At 41.6% G+C, this 24,985-nt stretch overlaps 1 protein-coding gene across 1 annotated transcript in view; it reads left to right on the forward strand.

The window, feature by feature from the left end:
• The first annotated feature begins 5,565 nt into the window (after positions 1-5,565).
• Positions 5,566-24,985, forward strand: part of ITGB1 (integrin subunit beta 1) — a 44,329-nt gene continuing 24,909 nt past the window's right edge. Inside the window, exon 1 of the mRNA XM_027717417.2 lies at positions 5,566-5,735. Coding sequence (XP_027573218.1) covers positions 5,727-5,735 — 9 coding nt within the window. The 5' untranslated portion in view covers positions 5,566-5,726. The remainder of the gene's footprint in view (positions 5,736-24,985) is intronic.

Genomic DNA, 24,985 nt, shown 5'->3' on the forward strand with positions numbered 1-24,985 from the left:
GGCAATGCCACGTATTCAAGTATGTGGTTACAGAAAGTACCACAGATGCTGAGTAAGTTGTGAGGCAGGAGGCTGAAAGCCAAATGCCTTTCCACTACCTGAGTGGCCAGGATGGCCTATATGTGCATTAGAATCATAGTAACTTTAAAATACTTTTTAAACATTAACTAGACTGATAAATTCACCTCCTTGCAATGTTCCACCTTGCTCTTTTTGAGCTTTTCTCAAAATTGCTTGTGAATCTCTCCATTATAGTTGTTCATCGACAACTATCTTTTCACTTTCATTCCTTGCTGGTTCATTACACCCAGCTAAAATCAGAACTTTGTGTTTGTTATTTTAATGTCAGCTGTGGCCAGAATATCCTACTGCCAAGGATACTAGCAAACTACAGTACTTCCTACTTAATGATGAATTTCATTTAAGAGTCTGCAACTGCAGACGGAGAAACTGAACTCTTTGCTTGCTGAGTCCTCTGAATTACAGTTTAATGTTGCAAAACAACGGCAACTGATGTCAGAGTCATAAAGAAGGGAAGAAAAGCTGGGTGAATAGACAACAGAAAGTCAGAATTGCTTTGTATTAGATGACAAGGCAGTGGGATGAATCAATATTCACACAAAATTGCTATTAGCGTCCAGACATAACCTCTTACGAAAATTGATGACACTTGTGCTAGAAAGATGACAACATGCAGGGATCATTGAGAGTGTGCCAGTGAGAGATTTTGGCTGTAAATCTCTGGCAATTTCAGCCAAACATCATTACTGCCAAAGCATTTTAGATACGAATCTAGAAAATAAATAAAATAAAATAAAATAAAAGAGTGAATGAAACAAATTATTTGAAGAAACACAATCATGAAAATAAGTTCAGGTGTGTAGTAAGGGGGAGGATATATGGGGGTCTCAAAACTATCAATATAGGACTCTTCTACTTGACAGAAGCAGTATTATAAAAATATTCTGCTTTTTTTGCCATTGTTTTCTAGTAGAACCTTATACACAGTGATTCTATTTGCCCAAATCTCCTTTCACAGTGGTATCATTACTGCTTATTTCCTTCACTGTATTTGTCCTGTTTCTTGCCTATTAGTCTTGCTTAAAATATGCTGTTTTCCACATAACTCCTCTTTCCTCTATATACCAATGAACATGAAATTTCTCCTTAGTCCTGCTCTCATGACACAGACTCTCCCTGCTAGGAGGCTGTTCCCATCTCCTACATTTTCTGCAGCAGATGATATCAAAATACTCCTTTCTCATCCCTTCCTTCCTCTCCTCTACAAAAGTATAAATTTCAGTAACTTTATGCACGAATAACTACTGCATTAAGCTTAAAATGTTGCAGGATGTCCCTCAGGGCAAAACCAAAGCAGAAGAATTCTGCAACGAAAGCTCTAACAACTCTCCTTGCCCACTGCTTTGGGGACAGTGGAATTCATTTTGCCCCAGAATGAGGATGGGCTGCTTGTCTAAGCAGTGGGAATCCCCTGAGAAGGAGGGAACGGAATATGTAGGCACGTGATCTCAGACACTCACAGAGTAAAAGCAGCACATGGTAAGAATTAACTAACTGCTGAACCTCAGAAAGTTATTGTGCATTCAGAATTACCATCCTTAGGGATACTTCTGATCTCCCCTAGGCATCTTTTTGTGGGTAATTAAACACTAAAATATCTTCCAGCCTGAAGTTTTTAAATCTAGTTCTCTAGAAAACATGCATCATTTCAAGCAACATAATGAGCTGGAGCAGAAGTTCTCTGCCTTGCATTACCATTATCATAAGTGTTTGAACATAAATCTCAAAGACTTTATTCTCTTCACTTAACTCCTGCTCACTTCCTTACTTTGGAACACAGAGGGAACCTGTGCTCCAAGCCTAAGGATGAAACAAGATTCCTGCCTTGCTTACTGAGAGTCAAAATATCTAATAGACTATCTCTATAAAACAAATGATCTTCACAATGGCATAGGAGTAGCACAAAACTCCTTTGGAAGATATAAATCCACGTGACAAACAAGAAGGAATGTGCATGCTAATGGCAGCAGGAACTGTAACAGCACCAGCTCAGCCTATTCAAACATATGCACAAATAGAGGAGAGAGCAGCTTTATAGGTGAAGTGCAGAAAAAGAATCAGAGGAAGACAGAAGTACTACAAGGCAGAGTGCAGCTCTAACAAAAGCTGCCCTTCAGCCTCTCTACCCTAACAGCCTGCTCTGTGCCCATGCAGTCCCACCAGAATGTGCTCTGGCTGAACTCTCCTTTTTCCTGCCCTGAGAGCTAAAAGAGAACAAGTTGCTTTTTAAACACTAGTGAGCTGAAGTAAGGGCTTGGTGGACTCTGACCTTTTTAGGCTCATGTCAGACGCAGGACTGTGGATTGAACTAAGGAGAAATCTAAGTGTTGATTATAAACCAGGTGTTAATATATGAGGTTTATTGCAGCTAAGTGCTGAACGTTGCTCCTGTGAACAGAAGGCAACTCTAGCAAGTAGACAATTGTGCAGAGCAAACCTTTGCCCACAGGATACAATCTACTGCAACCTCCCAGATGAACATTTCTGTGACTCACTTCACTCCAGCCCTTGTGTGGTGCAGGAGATCCTGGATCCAGTGTAAACATACCACTCTATATCTTGGGCACATTGTACATGGCTGACAAGCTGCTGGGTTTGCTCACTGCCTGCCTTCAGAGAAGTGGTCCTCATTGCTCATGAGAAAAGGAGACAAGTAGAGGCTGTTATCAAAAGCAATTACCACAACCATTTTGCACCATCACTTCCTGTACTAAGTGACCCTGTCTTCTAATAATGCCTTCTGGATGAATCTTGTGTCCATGCCTAACATTTCCTCTAGTCTGGAAGGTAGAGCCCAGTGCAGGCCAGGGAGGCCTCAGTGCTCGCTGTGCCCATTGGCAACTGCACAGCTGCTGCTGGAATAAAACAGTGGCTGCAGCTGCTCCAAGGTCAGGCCAGAAAAACTCGGTGCTCCTGCAGCCAGCACAACCCAGGTGGCTGCAGCCTGGTCTGGTCCCAGGAGACTGGCCTTCTTTTCTTGGCTCCATTGCTGTCCTTGGGAAAATTACTCTGACTTTCTGTTTTCTCTCCTACCCTTTATCTGTCTTTTTTGTTTAGACTATGATTTTTCACCTCAAGTTTATAATTTGGTTTTCTTTAGTTTGGAAAGAAAAAATAGGTAGGGTAGGAGCATTTTGAAGAGGCAGGGAAGGAAAAGAGGAGGGGTTGAAAGAGAAAGTACTCTGCTCTATGTTGAACAAAGTTTGTTGGGAAAGTGAAGCAGTGAAGATAAAAATTAACACTCCCCAGGGCAGAGGTGGGTGAGATATCGAGTACAGTATGAAGAAGTAAAGGTGGAAAAAGCTTGTGTTAGTGGCTGGTGAGATTATGAAGTTGCCTAGGGGTGCCATGATGGGAGGCATTTGCACTTGGGGGCTAATTTGCAAACCCTGCTACTCCTCATTCTGTTTGATATAACCATGGCTCCAGTTGCAAAGTATCTTCCTTTAAAAGTTATAATAACATCTATATCTGCAAAACAAGCTAACAGTGACCCAAAAACTTCCTAGCTATCCGCTCAATCCATGAAAACCTGTCTTTTCTTGAGCCCTTCCATGCAAAACTGTTCACTCGCTCTCTCAGTGTCATGTACACTGCAGTGTGGAGATGCTACATTAAACATTTTGACATCATTTGCAACTGTGTCTGCTGGCTCAGATACCTCCAGCACTTTTTTTCTGACATCTGTAGTACTTCAGAAGTGTTGGAAAATAACAAATGGTTTCCATACCCATCTGTGCTCTCCAAAGGAGTCCAGAAAGCAACCAAACAATTCAGTGATTTTTTTTTTAGCCATTTGGGAGATTTTTTTCCTGCCAATTTCCTATTGCATAGCACAGCCAGCCACTGGTTACTTGACACACAAATGTCTGAGCAGAGCATTGGGTAGTACTTGAAGCTCCAGGGTGTTGAGCAGTTTCATTTACTCCTCATAGCCCCAGCAATCTCAGGCACATTTTTGCCATTGCTCCTTTGCAGTACACTATAGTGGACTGCTGCAGCTTACCATTTGCATATTCTGGCAAATTCACAGAATATTCTGAGTTGAAAGGGATCCACAAGAATCATTGAGTCCAATTCTTAATTGAATGGCCTGTACAGCGATCAAACCTGCAACCTTGGCATTATTACCAGCAAATGTGTTTTTTTCCCACTGCAATAAAGAAGCAGAGAAGAATACCTCAGCTAAAAGTCATTTTTTTCTTCCAATACTTACATTTCTTATATTTTTGGCAGATCACTACACCCTTCCAGCATTTGCTTTTATTTTGCATGGCATTAATTCCTACCATTTTAAAAGTGTTGGCTTTATGGCAGCTTTCTTTTTCCCTGGCAGTATTAATATTATATACTGATTTACCAGCTGAAACATATGGTCTCTGGTTTCCTTATCTCTAATAAGGAAAGTTATTTCTCTACCATTTCATTTGTCCAGAGTTTACTTTTGATGAAGCTGCTTGGAACAGTAGTCTATCACTTCAGTCTCCTTTTCCAACACCACTAAAACAGTTTTTCAATTATAGCTGTACCACCTTAAAAGCTTCTGCTATCACAGCTATGTTACCAGACTGCACCCTAAACAACTGCACTGCACATGGGGTTGAATCACAAGCCATGCTTGGGTAAGGCAGAAACATCATTCATTTTTTTAATTTCAAAATGTAGCTACAAAGAAAGCAGGGGAAAAGTGATTAAAATTATTAACAAGTTGCAGCTCTGCTTGTTTAGTTAACCATACCAAAACAAGAACTGACACCAGCTTCAGTGGCCACACATAATAGCACAGTGCTGTGAGCGCATAGATTGTGTTTCCCAACACCTCACCTCCAAAAAAGTGTAGAATGGCACGTTTTAATTTTTTTTTAGTCAATATATTCTCCACGAACCTACTTTAAGAAGCACTTTAAAATGTCAAAAGCGTGCTCCGAGGGACTTTGGGAGAGCTACTTTTTAGCTTGGACCGCGTGTTAGCATCACAAGCTTCATCCATCGCCTATTGACCCCACATCCCTCAATCACTTAGTGACCTCCATCGCTTTTGGAAACAGTTGCCAGCAAGAGGGGCGGGCGATTCCCCCCACCCTCCTCCCTCAGTGCCACCGCTGTCCCCACGCGTGTCCCGGTCCGTGGAACCAGGCAGGGAGCAGAAGACGCAGCCCTGAAAATGTCGAACATTCTTTCGACACCGGTGGGGAGCGGGGCGGGCGAAGCAAACACTGCCCGCCGCGGGACAGCCCCGTCCCGTCCCGGGGGCCGCGGGGCGGGGGCCGGGCCGCCGGTAAACCCCAAACAAGGCGCTGGCGGGCGGCACCGGGGGAAGCGGGGAACAAGCGGGAGTCACGCCTCGGGGAGAGCTCTCCCTTCCCTGCCCGCCTTCCCTGCCCAGAGACACCGCCCCGGCCCGGCTTGACGGCAGCGGGGAGGAATGTGTTTCCGGGGCGGGCAGAGCGGCGGAGCGCGGCCCTCCCCTTCCCCCCCCGCGGGCCGGGCTCCCGCAGCAGCTCGGAGCGAGGCGGCGGCGGCGGGCAGACAGCGAGCAGCGAGCCCGGGCGTCCCGCCGCGCCCAGCCCAGCCCAGCCCAGGACGCCGGGGCAGAGGGAGCCGCAGCGAGCCGGCGGGCCGGAGCGCGCCCGCTGCCCGGAGCCATGGCCGAGGTAGCGGGAGGACGGGCGGGGGTCGGAGCCGGCCGGGAGCGGGGTGAGCGGTGCCCGTGTCCGCCCGGGCGGGTTCCGGCGGGGGCCGAGGGGAGGCGAGCGCCGCTTCCCACCAGCCGCGCCGGGAGCCGTCCCGTGCCGCTGGTCCCCAGGCGCCCGTCCCGGGCGGAGGAGGGGGCGCCGCTCCTCCTGCCGTGCCCGCCCGGCGCGGTGGGCGGGAAGGTGCCGGGCCCGGCCCGCGGCTTCCTGTGGCGGCGGGACGGCGGGCTCGGGCCTCCCGGGCAGGGGGGCGGCCGGGCCTTTGTCCGCTCGGGGCGGCCCTGCCCGGGCAGCGCCCCGACCCCTCCTCTCCGAAAGGGACCGAGCCCGAGGAACGGGCAGCGCTCGGCTGGGAAAGTTTGGTGCGGCTTCCCCGGGAGTGCGGGTGAGGGAGGGCTCTGTCCCCTCCCTCCGCGCCCGGTCCGGCGGCGGCAGAGCCGAGGGGGGACAGTGCCTTCCGCGGGAAACGGGCGCTGGAGTTACAGGAATGGGAACGTAAGGAGTGAGGCAGTGAAGGAACTTGAACACCCAGGGGTTTGACCTGCACATGTCAGTGGAAAGTGACCGCTGAGAGCGGGGTATGTCCGGTTTGAATGACTGGATGATCGCAGTGCAGCGTTTTGACCGCTCAGTGCGGTCAAGCGTGTGTGTTTTCTTCTCGAGGATGGCTCTGAACCTCTATAGCTTGATGTAAGTTTGTGTCGGGCTGGAAGTGGGAACGTGAGGCCTCTGTATGCCATGTTTCACGTGGAGATTTCTGAAATTACTGCAGTAGGAGTGCAGTGTTTTGTCTCCAGTTATTGGCTTCCTAAACCGATGGTGGGACGGAAACATGAAGTGATAGGAAATTTTTTCTGACTCACTGTTTAGCTCATGTCAGATGTCTTTATCTTATGGAATAAGTGTCTGACTGTCTGTTAGATTCATCAGGTAGTCTTTGTGACTATTTATGAAAAAAAGTTGAACTGTTTATGGTTCCTTCTGCATTTGTCCGTGACATAATACAGCAGTCCATTCATGCCAACACATGTGCACATACCTGTTGGGTGAAAATGTTGATTTTTCTGGTAGACTTGCCATTGGTGCTGCAGTCTTGTTCATGCCAAGATACACAAACCTTCAGGAGTAAGGATTGTCTCCATTCAGATTCGTAGAACCACTCATGGCTAGTGCTGCTTGTGTGCTGAAGTGTTGAAATGGAGCAGAACTTTACATATGTGAAAACAGATTTAGATAATGTCTACTCCTGGCACATTAATCGTTTGGTAGGTGATGCTGGCAGCAGGAGGAAGAATTAGGAATATTGTGCTACTAGAAAGATGTAAATTAGACTAAATTAAACAAGACTTTAAAAGTAGTGAAGACATTCATTGTCCACATCCATGCCAGTGATGAAACTGATGATTCATTCTCCTGTCACAAAAAGTATAACTTGCCTCTGGCAAATGATTAAGTAGCATTTTGCAAGCCTGCCTAGGGCTATATTTATGAGGGTTGCAAAAACAGTGAGCCATTGGCAATAGGTTGGCAAGATGAGACAAGTTTAGGATGTGAACACCTTCAACTTTTGTCCTTTTCAAAGATGTTTCATCTGAAAGGTGCAAAGCTGACAGGCATGCAGAATTAAATCTTACCTTAATCAAAGTTGGAGCTCGTAAGTGCTGTATGTTTGCCACCCATATGATAAATGAACCAGATTTATTTAAAAATTAATTGTCAGCAGTTAAAACTCTGGTGTTCTTCATGTGTGCAGCCAGGGAGCTCTGTACGTTCGGTCATCTGATCTGTGCCATGCCGTGTTCCCAGTGATGCCCACCCTTGTTAAGAAGTGAATAGGAGGAATGCTCATTTCTTTAGAATATGCATGAATTTCTGATTTAAGTGCAGAATTCTAGTGTTTTGTCTTGAGTTTTAAGTGACTCAAGTGGTTAGTCTTCTACCACTTCCTTTGGGAAGTGATTCCCAAAGCTGAAAACAAACTGTCCGGAAACTTTTCCTGCTGTTCTTTCTTCCTGATTCATTATTTCATTCCTCTGCTCTTAACCATCCTCTCTATACCTCTCTTAGGGATTTGAAAAAAGCTTGTTTGCTGTTGCAGCAGCTCAGGAAGTAGATAACTTGGGTAGCGTAAAGGCAAACTTGGGGAGAGCCATGCACACATGGGGTGGACACGTGCTATGGTCTCCCTTGCCCTGAATATAATTCCCTCGCTGCCACTGGTATGAGTGCTCTTTAGTTTGTAAATAGTTGTCATGCCTACCTTTCCACCCAGTCTTGATTTAGTTGAGTGATGTGATGCACACTTAGCTTGTGGTTCTCCCAGCCTCTCATCAGCCTGCTACAGGCTTCCTGGCTGGCTGTGGCTCTTGGTAACGTGGCCTTCAGAAACAAGCTACTGCAGCAGGACTGCAGCTAAGCAGACTGTTAAGTGCCTCCTCCTGATGAGACCCTTTTTACAAGCCATCAGCAAAGGCTGTAGTTCTGGAACAGATTCCATCCCCGCTCTCTTTCTTTCTAGTGGGCAGACATGCCGAGTTCCTGCTGCTGCTCTCCTGCACGCGATCCAGGTGCCTGGACTTCTTCAGTGCGGACCTGCCCGTGACCCTGGTGCAGCCTCTGCTCATGCAGGGAGTGGGTGCTGAGCTGTGCTACCTTCTGTTCTCTGATAGTTGCACCCATTACATGGCACAGGGGAGTGGGTTTTGAGGGGGGGAGTCTGGATGGAGCTTTGCTGGCCGTTGGTATACCTGACCATCCTCTTCCTCCTCACTCCTTTCCAAATGCATTTTGTACCCCTTCCATTTAAGAGAGCCTAGTATAATCAGTGAGACATAGCAAAAATGAATTTAAAGCAGGCAAGGATTTTCCTAATCAGTATTAATCACTAGCTTTAAGATTGCTCATGACACCTTATGTGGCACTTTGAAGAGATACTAATTAAACAGATCCAGAAAAATCAGAATCCAGACTGCACAGTAGCAGAGCCTATTCTGCTTTACTTGCTCTTCTAGAACTTCAAGTGATTTATTTTTTCCATCTTTTTTTTTAGAATGGCCGATCCCCTTGGCATCCTTTTAATTCTTAGGAGCTTCAGTCAGCCCTCTGAGAGGCAATCCTTGTTGGGAGCGCCTTTTTTTTCTTTTTTTCCTTTTCCTTTTAAGCTTCTCGGGATCTATTGGTAGAGCTCATAAAGCAATTACATAAATTAAATAAATCTTAAAAATGTAATTAAGGCAATATGTAGTTAGATTTATTTTGGAAGTGTCATTAAAAAGTACTTGCCAGTATGTGTACTATTCCCCTGTGACTAGATTTTTAAGTCATCTGCTATATTCTGTGCCCTGTAGAAAATTGCCTGTCTCTCAGCAGTAGAAAACTCAGAGTTAAGTCTGTGTTTTCCTACCTCTCATCTCCCGTCTGTTTTTGTATTGCTGATTCTACAAATTGTTCCCACTTGCTCTACTCGCCTTGCTTTGAAGTCACGTACCAGTAGTAGCATTTTCCCTGGCAGTTTTAACATTGCTGCTTAGAGGACTCAAGATTTTTCAGGCTGCTGCTGTGCTATATGTGTGCGTGGATGTTTTTTAGACAAACACGTGCATCTCAAAGTTATACAAGAAAACAAGTTTTTTGTGTTGGGGAGACTTAGCTGTTGTTTCTGAGGAGGATGTTTCTTTGCTTTTCAAGAAGGAGTGTCAGAGATTCATGAACAAATTCTGCAGCTCTCTCTCCTGGACAGATATTGGCAATATCTGCATCTGATTTAATGCTATTGTGTCAGAAAATTGAAATTTTTTGGTTAGCTGAAGAATATTGTCATTTATGATACCATCTCCTTTTTTCTGTATAGTTCCTCCTTGCTCCGTGTTGCTCTGCTCTGTGGTGTATTCTGTTGCCAACATTCTGAGAAAGATGATGTTACTTGTCACGGGGTAACCACAGTTAGACCACAATATTGACCAGTATTTGTCGGTTGTTGTGGTTATGGAGTTTCTGGGGTAGCTACAAAGCCATTTTTGTGTTTACCCACAAATGGGAAGAAAAATTTTAGGTTTTTTTTTTTTGTTTGTTTTTCTTTTCTAATTTGTCCTGCCTAGGTGTGGTCCAGTAACCTAAACATCTAAAACTGTAAATCAGAATAAATTTATGACTGTTCTCTAAACTTTCTTCTCTCCCACCACTTGGATTAGTGAAAGTACCAGTGAAAAGTATATACGTCTTCATTGTAAGAAATTGTCACGTGCTTTAGCTGTGTGAGTTTCTGGCCCAATTTAAGATGTGTGTAGACTTGCTGAGTAGCTTCTGTTGGGAATGCCACACAGAAAGCTCTGACTTCTGTGAATGAAAAATGAGACACGGGGCACCTCACTATACATCTCTAAGGAGTTGGTTGTCTTTTTCAGTACTAAGGGTGCTCTCTTTAGCAGAATGTTGTTATTAAACATCCTGTATTTTTGTAATAACCATCACCTTCCCTTACTTTTCTATTCTTAGACAAATCAGAGTGGTTAGTGGGGTTCCTAGACCATTGTATTCTGCCATTAACAGATTGAAGATGTTCAGAGAGATGGTAAAGTCACTAATGTACTACAAAATTTGCACATAACCAAGCACATGGTAGGGATATTAGCCTGATTAGACTAAAATATTAATGTTTTCTTTTGGGAAAGGTGATAAAATTCCTACCTGACCTGTAATCCTCTTTGGGATGTCACTGAGCAAAGGCTCTCTTTAATGTATTAGCGAATTTTTTTTTTGCTGTGTCTTTCTCATTTCTCTTTACAGTCTGCTGCAAAATGGGTTATGACACATGCTTTCTGTCTTAAAAGCAGTTTCATGTGCTTTTTTTCCTTTTCCAACAGCGGCAGCAAAATACCATGAGTATTCTTGTGGTTTTTATTGGAGGGGAAAGTTTTGAGTAACAAAGTTGAGGCTGGAATCTTAAGTTTGTTATTGCTAGTAAGAGCTAAGAAGATACTGATGTTTTCTCACTATTCTTTTCATTCCTTTCTTTTTACCGCAGAAAAACATTTTGTGTATCTGATAAATTAATGCAGTTCTCATGTTCTGCCAATAAATCATTAGTTTTCTGTTTATAGCTGGTTTCTCTAAAATTCTAATCTGTAAGACCATGTTTAAGCACAGATTCTTCTTAACATGCTCGTAAACTGTAACATATACAATATCTAATATCAGTCTTTTCTCCCTCAAATGATTGGCTTCATATTTGTAGTTCACTTATTTCTGATTTGTGTTTTGTATGAAATCACTTACTTATGCTTATCTTAGGCGTAGTTTTGACTCAGTTTTTTAAGTTCTGTTATTGGTACATCCTAGGGCATAAGCAGGAAGGAGGGCTATTGTTTATATGAATTCTTGTTGGTTTAAACTATGATTTCTGTGTACTACTTAGAAGTACTTACATGTAGTTAATTTTCTACTGTAGCTATTAACAAATTTTTTACCTTTATAGATGTGCAAGTAAAAGCACTTTAGATGTGGAAGCTGAACAGAAAAAGAGAAAGCTTTCTTCTTTTCTCATCCTTTGTGGCAGAATGAAAAACAGTAATTATATATTGAGTTGAACTGAAACACTGAACTTAACCCTCATTCAAAGATGACTGATTTGTGGTTATCTAAAAGAGAAGAAAAATAACTGTATTAGATTAATTTAGAAGGAGTCAGTATTCCACTTAGGAAGTGGTGCTAATGTGATTCAGAGGTGGTATCTTGGATATTAATGTGTACTTCATCCCTGTTTGAAAAACACACCTGAGACAGGGACATTTAGTTTGGCATAATCTTGACATTGAAGTAAGTATTCAAATAAGGATGAGGAGGCCATTCTGCAAAGGAAAAAGAAGGGTAAGCTGTCATTCTAGGGTTTCTTAATTTTCTTTGGTGGAACTGTAGTTTAATGTGCCCTAATGTGGTGCTACCCTTGGGCGTTGGCACCGAGAGTCGTGTCTGTCTCTTGTGCAGCTGCTTTACAAAGCCCTGTGTTCTGTCCTCACCTGCTCTGGGTCTTTGCAGGCTGGTAGGACCTGCTGGGAGTGATCTACTCTAAAGCAGAAGATCACAGGATGCTCTCCCAATGAGTAGTGGGATAACCAGAGTGTCAGGAGCCTATTGGGGACCATAGGAGGTCATCTGAAGGACCTGGCATTCTAGTAGCTTGGCCAGCATCCTCTGCAAATTCAGTTGCTTAAGTACCAGATTGGGCAACATCCAAGTTCTGCCTAGACCCTCAGCTGTCTGGTTTTCCAGGTCTTGGGTGAAAGGGGGTTTGTGTGAAGATGAGTACAGCTAAAAGGAAAGCCTATTTTTGAAGTGGAGATAAATACAAAAGAACGTAATCTTTTTGATGTTAAAAAAAAAACCACACTCCCAGGCATTAAAAGGTGATATGTTTTAGTGGTTGATTATTATTAAATTTGGATTAAATTTTGCATCAGGATGACTTCTTATACCACATCTTTGATAGTGGAGTGGCTGAAGACTTTGTGCTGTCCAGTTAGCAAGTGAAATGCTCCCTCTTCTGATAATGAAAAGGAGAAACGAGGAAATCTTTGCTAGCACCATCCACACAATTGGCTAGGGTAAGCAATGTTGATGTGCTGCCAGTGTGTTCTGGCTGGGTGGTTTTTTCATGTTACACTGATATTTTATTTTCTTGTGCATTAGGAAATTGGTTTTAGTGGGCATAGGATAACGTCAGAAATTGCCTTCTCATGGGTTCCTTTTGTGCTTTTGCGAGGTTGTATGCAGTGTATGTACTTTGCTCGCTTTCTGGTGCTAGCTAAAGATTGTCCCAGCGCTGGAAGGCACACTATAGCCCATCTGCACAAAATACAAGTTTGCTGGTTTTGTGTCAGAATAGATGAAAGATCTGTCTTTCAGTTGGGTGTGAATATAACCTATGTGCATTTCCAAAACATCTGTAAGTGTAACATTTTAGAAGATAGCATTTGTTCTTTGCCTTTACTGTGCAGTTCAAAAGTGGGGAATATTTTTTTGTGTTGTTTTTGTCACTTGTATGCAAATACAAATCTGCATGGGAAATTAGTGTTCAAGAATTTCAGTGTAATTTTTCCTGGGTGTGGACTTGAGCATAAAAAAGGAAACAGCAAATTTCCTTTTTTGGAAGAATGTATTGTACATATCGGCTATAGGTTGTTTAAAATTAGTAAGAAAATCGATAAACAGCGATAGACATTTTTTTCTATGTGTGTGTTATCTCCCTCCCCTACAGATGTTGTTCACATAACTTTTCATGTTACATAGCCATGTTGCAGATATCTCCAGTTTCAGAGAAAAACTCAACTTTTAGATTAAGGGTTAATTATACTGTGTAAGATTCCTGTCAGCATTTTTACCACTGCCAGCTTACCAATCTGGAGAGTGTTTGGATAGTAATAAAAGAACTTGCACAGATACTGCTTCTTTTTGGTGCATAATTCCCTATGCAGTTTCACTTTCTAAATGAATAATGTCCATTTAATATGATTAAGATTTGCTTGTAGCTAGAAGCAATTTTGATACTATGTCTCTGCAGAGTTTAAAAAAAAAAAAGACCTCATTCATTAGTGATAACTCAAAACTCCTCAATAGACAAGTGGTTTGCAAATTTACCTGAATGTCATATTTCGTGAAATGTTCCAATAGCCTTTGAACCATGAATTCTACTAAATATGTGTTTTGTTTTCACAGGAACATGGCTCTGTAGCAATTTATACCAATGAACGTCTTAACTGTCCCTCCTGCCTGTAGCTGCGCAGTTTTGCCATCCTCCTTGCACCATCTGCACCAACAGTGGAAGTCATAAGAATGTTCATTAAGTCATGGAAATAGCTGTTCTGGTTGAAAAATAGCTTGACAAAAAATTAATTTTCATCTAGATCAGCTGTTTCATCAGAGTGACCATGTGCATTACGAGGAACAGGAAAATGTGCAGCTCACAGCAAGAGAGTGTGGCACTGTGGCAGTCCAGAGATCAGTTGTCATAAACTGCTGTGGAACCTCACAGCATCTGTTCATGCCAGTTTTAGTGCTCTTCTGACTTGAGTAATCCATCTTAGCTTGCTAGATCAGGTGAGAAATAACTCAGCAAGGAGTTATTGCTCAGCTTGTTCCACTGCCTCAGTTTAGAGGTGAAAGTATCGACCGCAGTTGGCACAAGATAGATGAAGGGTGCCAAGCGGGGAATTTTAGGGCCTGGAGAAGCTGAGCTGTCTCCTCTGTGCACACCTACTTGGCTACTTTGAGAAACCTTATCTTTTATTATCTTTTGCAGTGCTCTTAGAAGCAGCCTGTGGACTCCAGGCTTAAAATCCTGCTCTGGAAAGCAGCAGAAGTATATGAATAGGCAGATTGTTCAGGCAAGGACTGTGTTTTATAAAGTACTTTGTGATATGTCTGGATCTTTTTTTTTTTTTTAAAAAAAGTCTTTTAAGGTTGAATTTATTTTTTCCTGAGATTGGTGAGCTCAAGTGCTCAAAGTGCTCAAACTTCAGAATTAAAATCTGGATGAAGTCCGCTGTTTGTTTCACTATGTGCTTCTGCCTAGCCAATTATTACTGCCATTGATTTAATAGTCATCATTAGTTATATATATAAAAATATCTAACATGCATATGGAAAATTAAATATAGAGAGAATTAAATGTATATTAAAAATCTCATAGATACGGATTTAGAAGGCTGTATGTAGTTCTGTGGGATGATCAGATTTTTATTATTTCTGCATGTTCATTTTTCTGGACATTTACCTGACATTAAAAGAACATTGAGGATAAGAGTTGTTTCGTGCAAGTCGCATTCTAAATTGTGTTTGAATGGTGAATATATTGCAAAGAGTGAATATATAGTGAATCTTTTTAAAAACCTGCAATTAAATATTTGGGTCCCATCTGTAAACATTACTCTGTGTACTTGCCGTTCAAATCCTGAATTAAAATATGAACAAACAGCAACAAAATAAAAACCTTCAGTATTTTATTCTCTGCTTGTCCTAATTTTTTTTGCCAACTAATTTATTCTAATAATCTGTAAAAATAAAATCATCATAGTTCCCCAAACTGACTGGCTGTGTTACAGAGTGTTCATAAGCAATTCATCCAAGGTCAGCAGGGAAGGAAGGTTGGCCTGTGACAGCCTGAATTTAGGCTGGTTTAGCAGCGAAGAGCCTGGTGTAATTTTGAAAAGTAGTTAGTCCGACAGTCACCTGCCCCTTCATAGAAGCTGTTTCCTCAACACTCCTCTGTCCATGTGGAGGTCTGGTTTTTGCAGACACTTACAGAAAGTGGCTTTTGGTGTGGAGGGAAATGGGATGACTCAAGGTCCAAGCTGACCTGACTCAGGATAGTAATGGGGAAGGTCTATGAGTGGGAGTGCAGGGTCAGAGGTTGCTTTTTTGGAGATGCTGTAGCACTGCTGTTCCTTTCAGCAGCAGTTAACTCATCTTGGTTTTGGTTGCTGAAACTACAGCCTGAGTGTTAATGATAGCTCCTGGTGGGTGAACACTGCCCTGCAACGACAGACGGACGGGTTTCCGCCGAGTTTGCTCTTTGTGGTGTGCCAGCCTCTGGCTTCCTGCAGTACCTGCAGCAATAGCCAGTGAGACATTTGCAACTGTTTGCTCTTAAAGAAATAGATGAGCAAGACATTGTATTAACTGAAATTCTCTAGCTTTTTACTTAAGAGCATACAAGCCTCTGTTCTGCTTTTCCTTTAAAAAAAAGCTTGGATTAAAGTAAGTTTAGCCAGATGTTGTGACAGTCATGGAGGCAGTACAGCCTCGGAAGCATCAGTTACAGTCAGCTGTGTAAGAGCTATATTTATATGCTTAACTAAACTTTTTGTTTCCCCCTGTGTGGATAAACGTGAGGTTTAAGTTGCACAAAATTAAATAATCTCTTTATGGGAGCAGTAAGTGGTGCAGAGTGTGCGGGAATTTAATACCATCACAAGGAACAGACACACGTGTTTTCTACTAGTATGGCTTAAATCATTATGTGGCATTCCTAATAGTAATCTGTTTGTGCTGGAACTGCTAAACTTAGCCAAGAAGTCTTGTAGACTGGCAAGACCTATGTAAACAAGCTAAATATTCAAATCACACTTTTTCTCGCCAAAAAAAGGTGCCACATTTAAGCAAGAGAAGAAATTAAATTATTATAGCAAAAACAACTGATGGTTCTAAAAACTTTTGAAAAGTAGTGAAACAACAGAGATTTTTTTTTTTTTTTTCTGTTCTAATCACAGTTGGGTAAAGAGGTGCTTGTGAAAATGAAAATCCTGAAATATTTGTTATGGAAAAATGCCTACTGATAACAGTGAGATTGGGTACAATGATAATTCTTACAAATTTGTGGAGACAATATGCTTGGAGTCTGTAAGGCTGTGAAGTACTCAAACTATTGGAAACTTCTGTTGGAAAGAGCATGAAAAGTGGATATATTTGACAGCGACAGCGTTAAGGGGAAAAAAATTACATGTTTTTGTTAGTGACACATACTCATCATATATTTATCCTTAAAGAGGAAGCTGTTTAGTTCTGCATGTATAAAAGTGCTATAGATGCAGAAAACACTTTCAACCACAGTATCAGTTGGTACCCATGGGCTTGGTGTGTTAGTGGTTTAGTGTTGGAGAGGTGCTGCCTTTGCAAGGTGCTTGCACACCAGCACAAGCAGCATATGTACAGATTTGATTGTTTTGTCCTTGCTAAAAAATTATAGAGCTTCATAATGTCCTTGTAGGAATCCCAGCTTTCTGTGGGCAGGATGCACCCGCATGGGATTTCATAAGCACAGTAGTTTGCAAAGTGTAGAGTAGCAAGTAGCTGCAAACTGGATTTTCAGGAAAAAAAGATATAAATGTTTTAGTTTAAGCTAGTTATAAGTTATAGGTAACCAAGAGTTAAAGCACATTGCTGGTGTTTTAATTAGATGTAGCTGCAGGCTTCTGAGTGCTCTGCTGGAGAATATGGAGTTGTATTTCTCTCCTAATTTAATGTTGAACATTAAGCACAATACACCTGTTTGTTAGTCTGGTTTTCCAAAATAGAGTTGTCAGAGTTTAAGCTATAAATCGCAGTCTGTGGATAACTGCCTGGGAAAAATAGTTACATAAGCTTTGGTGGAAAAAAGAATATTTTTCTCATGAGAAGGAGCACCTCACTTGTCTTCTAAACAGTTTCCTATATGTGGTGATCGTACACAGATTGTTTGTTCACATGAGCTGTGTCTAAGTACTACCTGCCTTTCAAGCATCAAGATGCTTTCCAAAGCAACTCCTAAACTGTAGAATCTAGGTTTCAAATTATGATTCAACAGGCCAAGAGAACGTTATGCAAATAGTCTCTTTGCATTAGCACCAAGCCAGGGACAAGGATGGATAATACAGCAAAGTGGAGCTCTTAAATTAATAATTATTTGGGGTATAGTAGTGCTACAGAGGTCTAGTCATGAATTACGAACCATCTGTGCAGGGTGGTGTGTAAATACACTTTTGAATTAGGTCCCTCCTTCAAAAGTGGTGCTAACTAACCAATGTTAGTCCTGCCTGCACCACAGTGCTCTCCAAAAGTCACGAGAACAAAGGGAAGAGATCAAGGTTGCACGTGGGGTTTGCTGACTAGACAGCTTTGTCAGTAGCAGTATCTTCATGTCACCCCTGTGCATCTTTTTCTCATTCTTTTACCTTCTGTCACCATTGTCAGCGTGTCTGGACATGTGTGGCTTCTGAAGTAGAAATATGTTATGAAAAGACAAATCACGGTGTTGTATTTGGGGCTGTCCTGTGCAGGGCCAGGAGCTGGACTTTGATGATCCCTGTGGGTCCCTTCCAGCTGTGAATAAATGGAGTGGGCTTCAGCAGTACTAGTATTCTTTACAATTTGCTGTGGAACTTGTTTTTGCTTGTGATGAGTATTATTTAGGTTTGCAGGATTGCAGGAGTTTGTCATTAAGTAAAATTATCAATGGATTTTGCTAATGAAAACAGTTACAAAAATGCAGTGAAATGCAGATAAAAGTACACTGAAATAAAACATGGCATGTAATGTATCCTAAAAGTCTACATTCTGTCGGTTTCTCCTGATTTTCCAGAAGCTACCTGGCTGCCTTTAGTTCCTTGTTGGAAGATAGGTATTCACTTTAAGTCCCTAGAGAAGTCCATATAGTTCAGATTGGTTGGGTCTGTGTTTAGAGAGGGATTTCAGCTCAGTGTACACTAGTCAGGGTAGTCATCCATGATACAGGAGATTTGCAGTTCAGGCTCTCTTCTGTGTCTGAGTGTGAACATACATCACTTTCCTACAGGCTAGGGCATTTGGTGAGAAAGAAATAAAATTCATGCTCCAAATCATGATCCCAAGACTCTCTTTGTTTGTATGCATGAACAACATGCTGTAAATCTGTATATATTGCAGGGAACAGGATCTGGGACCTCACTTATATCTTTCTTCCACCTCCCACCATATGAGTGCTTCAGTAGATAAACAAGGCATAAAGCTATCAGCTCATTTTCTGTCTCTGTGCCATTCATTCTTTGTAGCAGCCTTGGTTTAATAAAAGAAGTGGAGATTGCTCTTTCTAGTAAATCCTGTAGAATGATAGAGCATTCCCAGGAAACATGAATGCAAACCCTTTGGGGCTGAGGAGGGACTTTAGCCCAGTTATCTTACTTCCTGTGTATACCTCAGTACTGTAAAATATCTGGGATCCATTACCACCTTCTGTTGTGCAAATTGTGTCCTAGCTGGATCTACCACTTTTTATCTTAAGATGGAGAGATGTCAGATGGCAGAAAACTTTATCATCTGCAGTTGTTCTGAAATCAGTACCGCTGTTTTTTCTGATTATAGAGGAAATTTATGCCTTCCATCAAGAAAAATCTCCTTCCTCACCCCCCTTCCCTGCAGCCAGGCACCTAACTTGGGCAGATTTGTTTCCACTCAGTAATTCAAATCAAGACCAAAAAATACTTTTCATGAAAATACCCAATTGCTTTTCATTCTGCTATTTAGAACTGTCAGTAAGTTGAGGGCTCCTGTGAAATCCAGGAAAAAATACCAGTAAATTCTCTATAAAAGCAATAATATTGTCAAATGGTGTGAGTGCTTGTGAAGTTAGTGGTTCTATCTGGAAGCAGCTGTGTCCTATATAAACTAACAAACCCCCCATACTCTGGGGACACAAGCTAATACCATGAACAGCCTTCCAGATCTGTTCTCATGAGCTGTGGCCTTGTACTTTTACATGAGTATTTTCATGTATTCAGCTGAAGAAGCCGTGTGATGCAGGTGCCCATGCTGGGATGTCAGCAAGATCCACAAGTCTATTTTAGAACCTAACACTTACTGATTTTTCCCACTGAATCCAGTCTTTTTTGTGAAATTTAAGCTACTTGTTTTCTTGGCAAATTTTTTAGAGCTGTATGAATAAAGTATGGGTAATAATGTAGTATAACTGAGAATATTAGCAAACCAGTTGTGTTACTCTGTATGTTTGTCCACTTTACTAAGCATGGGAGCAAGGCACAGTAGTTTCCATGCGAAACTTGAAGAACTGTGAGATGTTTTCTCATGGATCAGGCATGCAGAAATGTGTATTCTCATCTTTTTTTGGACTCCCAGCCTGCAGGAGAATCTTCTGAACTAACCAGTGTGACATCCACTAATTACAGTAGATAACCTCAGATAACTGTACTGGAATGAAGGAGATGGTCTCCCTAACCTAAGCAGAAAGTCAGTTTTCTGTAGATTTTAACTCTCTTGTAATTAAAACTTAAGATCTTTATTATATATTATTTTGATATATGATGCCCCTCTAAAACAGAGTGGTTATGGAAGCGCTTTTCATGAGTATTAGGAGACTATGCTTGTTTTATTCCATTAACTTAGAGGTAATAACTGACAGAGAGAAATTAGGTCCAGTGTGAAATACTGTTGTTTCTTTTAGGCTGTAGCGTCACGGTAGCTGAAGCTTTCTCAGTAAACATTTTGAGTAAGCAGTTTTGATGTGCTGCATTTTTTGTGTAAAACCTATTTCAGTGCTAAAGAATTTTTTATTTTGCTCTTTAATCTGGGTCAACATCCCATTCTTTCCATATTATTGCAAGCAGTTCAAAACCTGCTTTAACGTCTGTGAAGTTGCCAGGACGAGAAAGAACGTTGTGGTCTTGATGAGCCTTGCTGTCAGTAGGCTGGTAGGTAGGCTATTGAAGGAAGGCTTACTTGTAGCATTCCAATTTGGATTGGAATGCTACAAAGTCCTGCTCGAGACTGGACTTAAGTTGTCCGTCTTGACTGTTCCCATGAAGTTCATTTCTCCTTCATGGGGTTACACTGCTAGCTCATCTCTGATGATGCAGGGTAGAAGATGGGCCTCTGTGAAGGGCAGCCATCACAGGGCTGGTCCACATCCAGGGAACAAATAATTTTGCAGGCTGAGTTAAGGTTTTGGTTCTTTGATTAAAATTTCTGGCAATTCAACCATCAGTGTTTATCCCAAATCTGCATTTGTGTAATGAAGAATGCGTCACGTAGTTTCTTAATGGTGGTCCTGGAGTTTGCTGTGCAAACAGTGTATTCCAACTATAATTCAATATTACAGTAGCACTGATTAATTAAGTAAGATAGCTGTGAAGGTCACCAATGAAGGATTACCATTTTAAAATTTGTTGGAAAGTCTGCACCACAAACTTGGAAGTTTTAAATGAAAGTAACTCCTTGGTGTAAAACACTTTAATTTTTTATACCGTGCGTTTCTGAGCAATATACTTCTCTCAAGACAGAGCAGCAAGATACCATTTTACCACTTTCTTTTTCAACAAATTGCTCCTTTGCAGTGAATACTTGTACAAGGAGATATGTTTGGAATTGTTGCATGTCCAGGCAAATTCAGGATCGTAATTAATGACGTCTGTTTGGGGAGTTCTGCTGTCAAGGGTACTTACAGGTCGTTGCTAGAGGTTTGTAGTATCTGTGTAATTGATGTCCAATGTCACTAGGGTGGTTTGTTTTCTCCAGTCCGTTTTTTTTTCCCCGTTTTTTTCTGAAATGTGAATGGGATTCATCTTACCAGTCCATAAAATTCACACTGAAAAGCATGGCCCTCAGCTACCACCAGGAGTGAGGGAAGAGGGACCATTTTTAGCAGGGTAGCCATCAAGTCCTGAAGCAGGCGTCTCCAGAGACTATTTAATTCTGCTTATTTTAGAAACATGTCTCTTCCTGCTCTTTTTTTAACCAGAGCCTTCATGCCTGGGGGTGGGGGCTTGGCTGTGTGACCAGTGTAGTCCAGCACACAACCACAGGCTGTGGCTGAGGAGCAGGATCTTTTGCTCCTCCTTTTACCCCCCACCCCCCCAAGTTCTCTTTTTCTCCATCCTCATCTCACCACCTTGGCCATACCAGGGCAGAAGCAAGACATTTTCTTTGTTGGATTAGTGTTTTGGCCAGATCTTTTCCTTGTTCCAGCACTCCTTGGTGGCCACACTAATGCTGGCATTGGTCAGAAAGGAAAGTAGTAAGAATAATCAACCAGGATGTTGATTCACGAGGTCGAATAATCAACAAGGAAGATGGGGCAGCTCTCTGAAGTGACTTTCTATCCATATGCTACATGAAAGTGGCTGTAAATATAATCTCAGCTCTAAGAGGAATCAATTCCGTACAGCGTTTCTGAATCAAGATTTGATTCTGTGGAAACAGCTGATGCAAAGAGGTGTCAGTCTGCAGGAAGCATGAATGCTAGTCCAAAAGTGTGAGTTGTATATTCATTTCTAGGTTTGTAAGTGTAATTAGAGTGGTGTGTGGGCATGTGAGTAAGCTGGCTGGCTCGTTATGGCCTCAGAAAGGTGGCGTCTGCTCAGCAGCTCAGCTCTTACTGCACTCTTAGATGTCTCCCTCGTGATCTGAAGTGTGGTTGCGTGTTTCAGTAGAAAACTTTGCAATAAGGCACGATTCACTATGCAATAGGGGCAGATTGTGGTGTTTTCCTTTGCTTCCATTGGCTTGGTGGATGCTGGATTACAGCATCACATGAGGAGTGGCTCGGCTGAGGGGAATAATGCTGCAGCAACCCAAGGTGTTGTTCTTAACATGGCCTTAATTATCAATATAAACTGTGGCCTGTGTCAGGTAGAGTGAAGTGCCGAGGTGGAGGGTGATGAGAGGAGGGCAGCATAGCCATCAGTATTTAATTTCAAAGGAATAAATGTGTCTCTAACTCTTATCTTTTTTTCTTCATCCTGTTTGCCCGGTTAATTTTCAATAGCAGAGATGCTATTGGAGTTCTAATAAATAAATTTAAAAAGCTGCAAAAAGCTTTCGTGCTGTGGAGTAGTAAACTTAATATCTAAATATCTTGATGATTAGCAGAATACAAAGATTCTAAATGTTCAATTTGGAAATTCAAAATTCCATGGAGGAATTCCAGAGCATCAAAGCTGGTTTTATAAATAAAAAATTTTCTTCAAGCATTGCTGTTTGTCAAGACAGTAAAAAAAAAAAACCCAACGTGGAAAGCAAGGAGTCCAAGCATTCAAGGTTATGTCCATATTTGTTTTTCTAAAATATTTAACAAATACAAAGTATGGTTCACAAATGTGCAGAAACAATTTGAAGATCAGTTTTTCAACAGCACACCATTTGCAGCCTTTTAAAAAGAATCCAACTGGTGATATAGTTGTTAAAGAGATTTCAGTTCTTGGCAAGCTTACTTTCTGTAAGCTTTGAGCTGCTTTTTTCAGGGAGGAAAAAAATTACTTTTTCAAGGATTCTGGAATATTTTTCAATTACTTAAAAAAGGGGAGAACAAGTATAATAGAAAATAGTTAAATGTTGCACAAAAACATTAATTTATTTCTTGTAACATTGGGGTTATTTTTCTGTGCCTGTCATCTGTAGCTGAATACTGACACAAAGTTGAGTTCCAAGGGTTTCCAAAGGCTTCCTCTAGCCGTCTGGTGTAGTTAGGAGTTATTTGTTTGGGTTTATTCCCTTAATGGAAAAATCTCCAACAGAGCAGTTCGTGGTGCTGTCTGGTGACTAGCAGGGAATGCGTTTGACACCTCTGGGACCGGGCTGCTGCAGAGGCCAGGAGGAGGTTTGCATCTCTTTGCTTGCATTAAAGAACAATCAGAACTGAATCCAAATAAGCAAATCTCAACTCGAGTTTTTCCAAAACTCAGCAGCTGGATAAGCTGTTAAGCCACGGAGGCGAAGGAAGCAAGAGAGCTCGCGTGTGTCGGAGGGCAGGCGCTCGCTCTGGGAGAGGCATTGGCTTAGCCATATATGGAAAAGGACATTTTCCTTGTTAACTTTACAGGGAATCTGTGCCCAGAACTACATTCATCATGCGGATGCATTTCCACTGGAACGTTTCTCTTCCAAATGGTCTTAATCATAGTTTTAGCACTGTGTCACATCTTTGCTGACTTATTTATATCGTCTGTGTGGACTTGCTGTGCTTCCGCTGTTAGTCTGCCCTAAAAAGGTGAACTGTTTATAATTTTCTCGTTTTGGCTAACAGAAAGGATGGTACTAAACTGATGCCAGCAGCTTTGGGTTTCTTTTTCTCTGAAAAGCCCACGCGGTTCTGGGCTGTACTTAAAGCAAAACTGCTTCTCAAGTAACAAAATATCCTTTCACTTGAGGGAAGTAAGGTTTGCTGAACAGAGAACATACCTACCATAAAACCAGGAAAGAAGGAACCTAAAGGTTGATCAACCTGGTAAGGCCTTGCCCTCTAGACTCCTGGTCCAGTAGGTGAGCTCCCACACTGTGTAACCACTGTCTTTCCTAAGCTTTGGTTCAGTCCCTTGTTCTGTGTTCCACCTACTCACGTTTGTTTGGTCGCGGTTACCCTCTGATTGACATTCGTAGTTGCACAAGTTGAATTTAGGTGATCACTTACAGAGGAGGCTTAATGAAAAAGTGTTCCTGCAACAGAATTTTTGCAAATGAGCGATCACCTCTGCAGCAGTGGGCGGAGGGAAAAACTGGAGTTACATATGTGCCATAGGTAATGTTCAAAAGTTAAGTAAGATATAATATATTCACAGTTCAAACATTGGGGGTTTTATTATCAGTAATTTCTTATATGCGTATGCATAACATCCAGCAGAGCCATTCCACAGCATATTCTCTTAATTCTTTTGAGTCTAAACACCACTGCCTGCCCTCTCACTGCAGCATCCACTGAAGAGCGGGCCAAAATGATTTATCAGAAAAACATGAACTGTTGTTGGATACAATTTGTTAGCAAAGGGTTGGCTTCTGTTTGAAACTTCCTCCATCAGCAGCCATCCCTTCTCAGTTAGGTCTGGCTGGATGTGCAAAATAACAACTATGTTACAACTCTAGATCCGTGTGGGAAAACCAAAGCTCAACTGCTGTACTAATTTAAGCATTGCTCACTTTGTTGCTAAGTTATATGAAAAATAGTACATCTTCTAGAAAAATGACGTTAGTTTTTGAAGGGTCTGCCAAATTCACTTTTCCTTGGCTATATTGCAAGATATTTTTTAGAACAAAAAGTTATTAAGAATATTGTTTGCAGGATGACTGGAAAGGCTTTAATTAGCAATAACATTTTAGGATGACCAAGGAAACTGGCAGCTACTGTCCAAGTTCTCAGAATTCTTACAATGAGTAAAAAAGAATTAGAATTTAAAATAGTACCAAAATTTAAAAGATGTGATAACTGACTCTGGCTGACTACCCACTATTAGAGTAGAAGAAAATTTCAAAAAAAATGGTCTACTTGAAACCTATTTTAGACCTTAATCCTCTGCAGTACTAAGTGAAGTCTCTCAACTAGTTAGGGAAAATGACAAGTCAATAGTTTATAAGTATTCAAATCTTGTCTCATAAAGCATGTAAATTATATAGTTTTGATGTAAGTATTTTTTCTGCCAGGCTTTCATTAATATTTATAGCACTGAACAAAGGGTAGAGTGTTTTTTTCTTTGATATGGATGGTATCCATTAATTTTCTGTTGTCTAAAGAAAAAAAAGGGGGGCAGATTTTATATCAAGGATGCTTTATAGTGCATATTGTGAGAGAAAATTTCTGGTTTGGAGTATAAAGTGCAAAGTTAAGCTGTAAAATGCCCTTTGAATTCTGAGGAAAATGCTTTGGAAAGGGCCTTGGTATTTATCTTAGAGATTGGAATATCAAAGCTCTGTTTCAATCTTGTATT

Source organism: Pipra filicauda, unplaced genomic scaffold, assembly GCF_003945595.2.
Source record: "Pipra filicauda isolate LSUMZ 115617 unplaced genomic scaffold, ASM394559v2 scaffold1_size10287979_pilon, whole genome shotgun sequence".
In the NCBI taxonomy this organism is placed as follows: Eukaryota; Metazoa; Chordata; class Aves; order Passeriformes; family Pipridae; genus Pipra; species Pipra filicauda.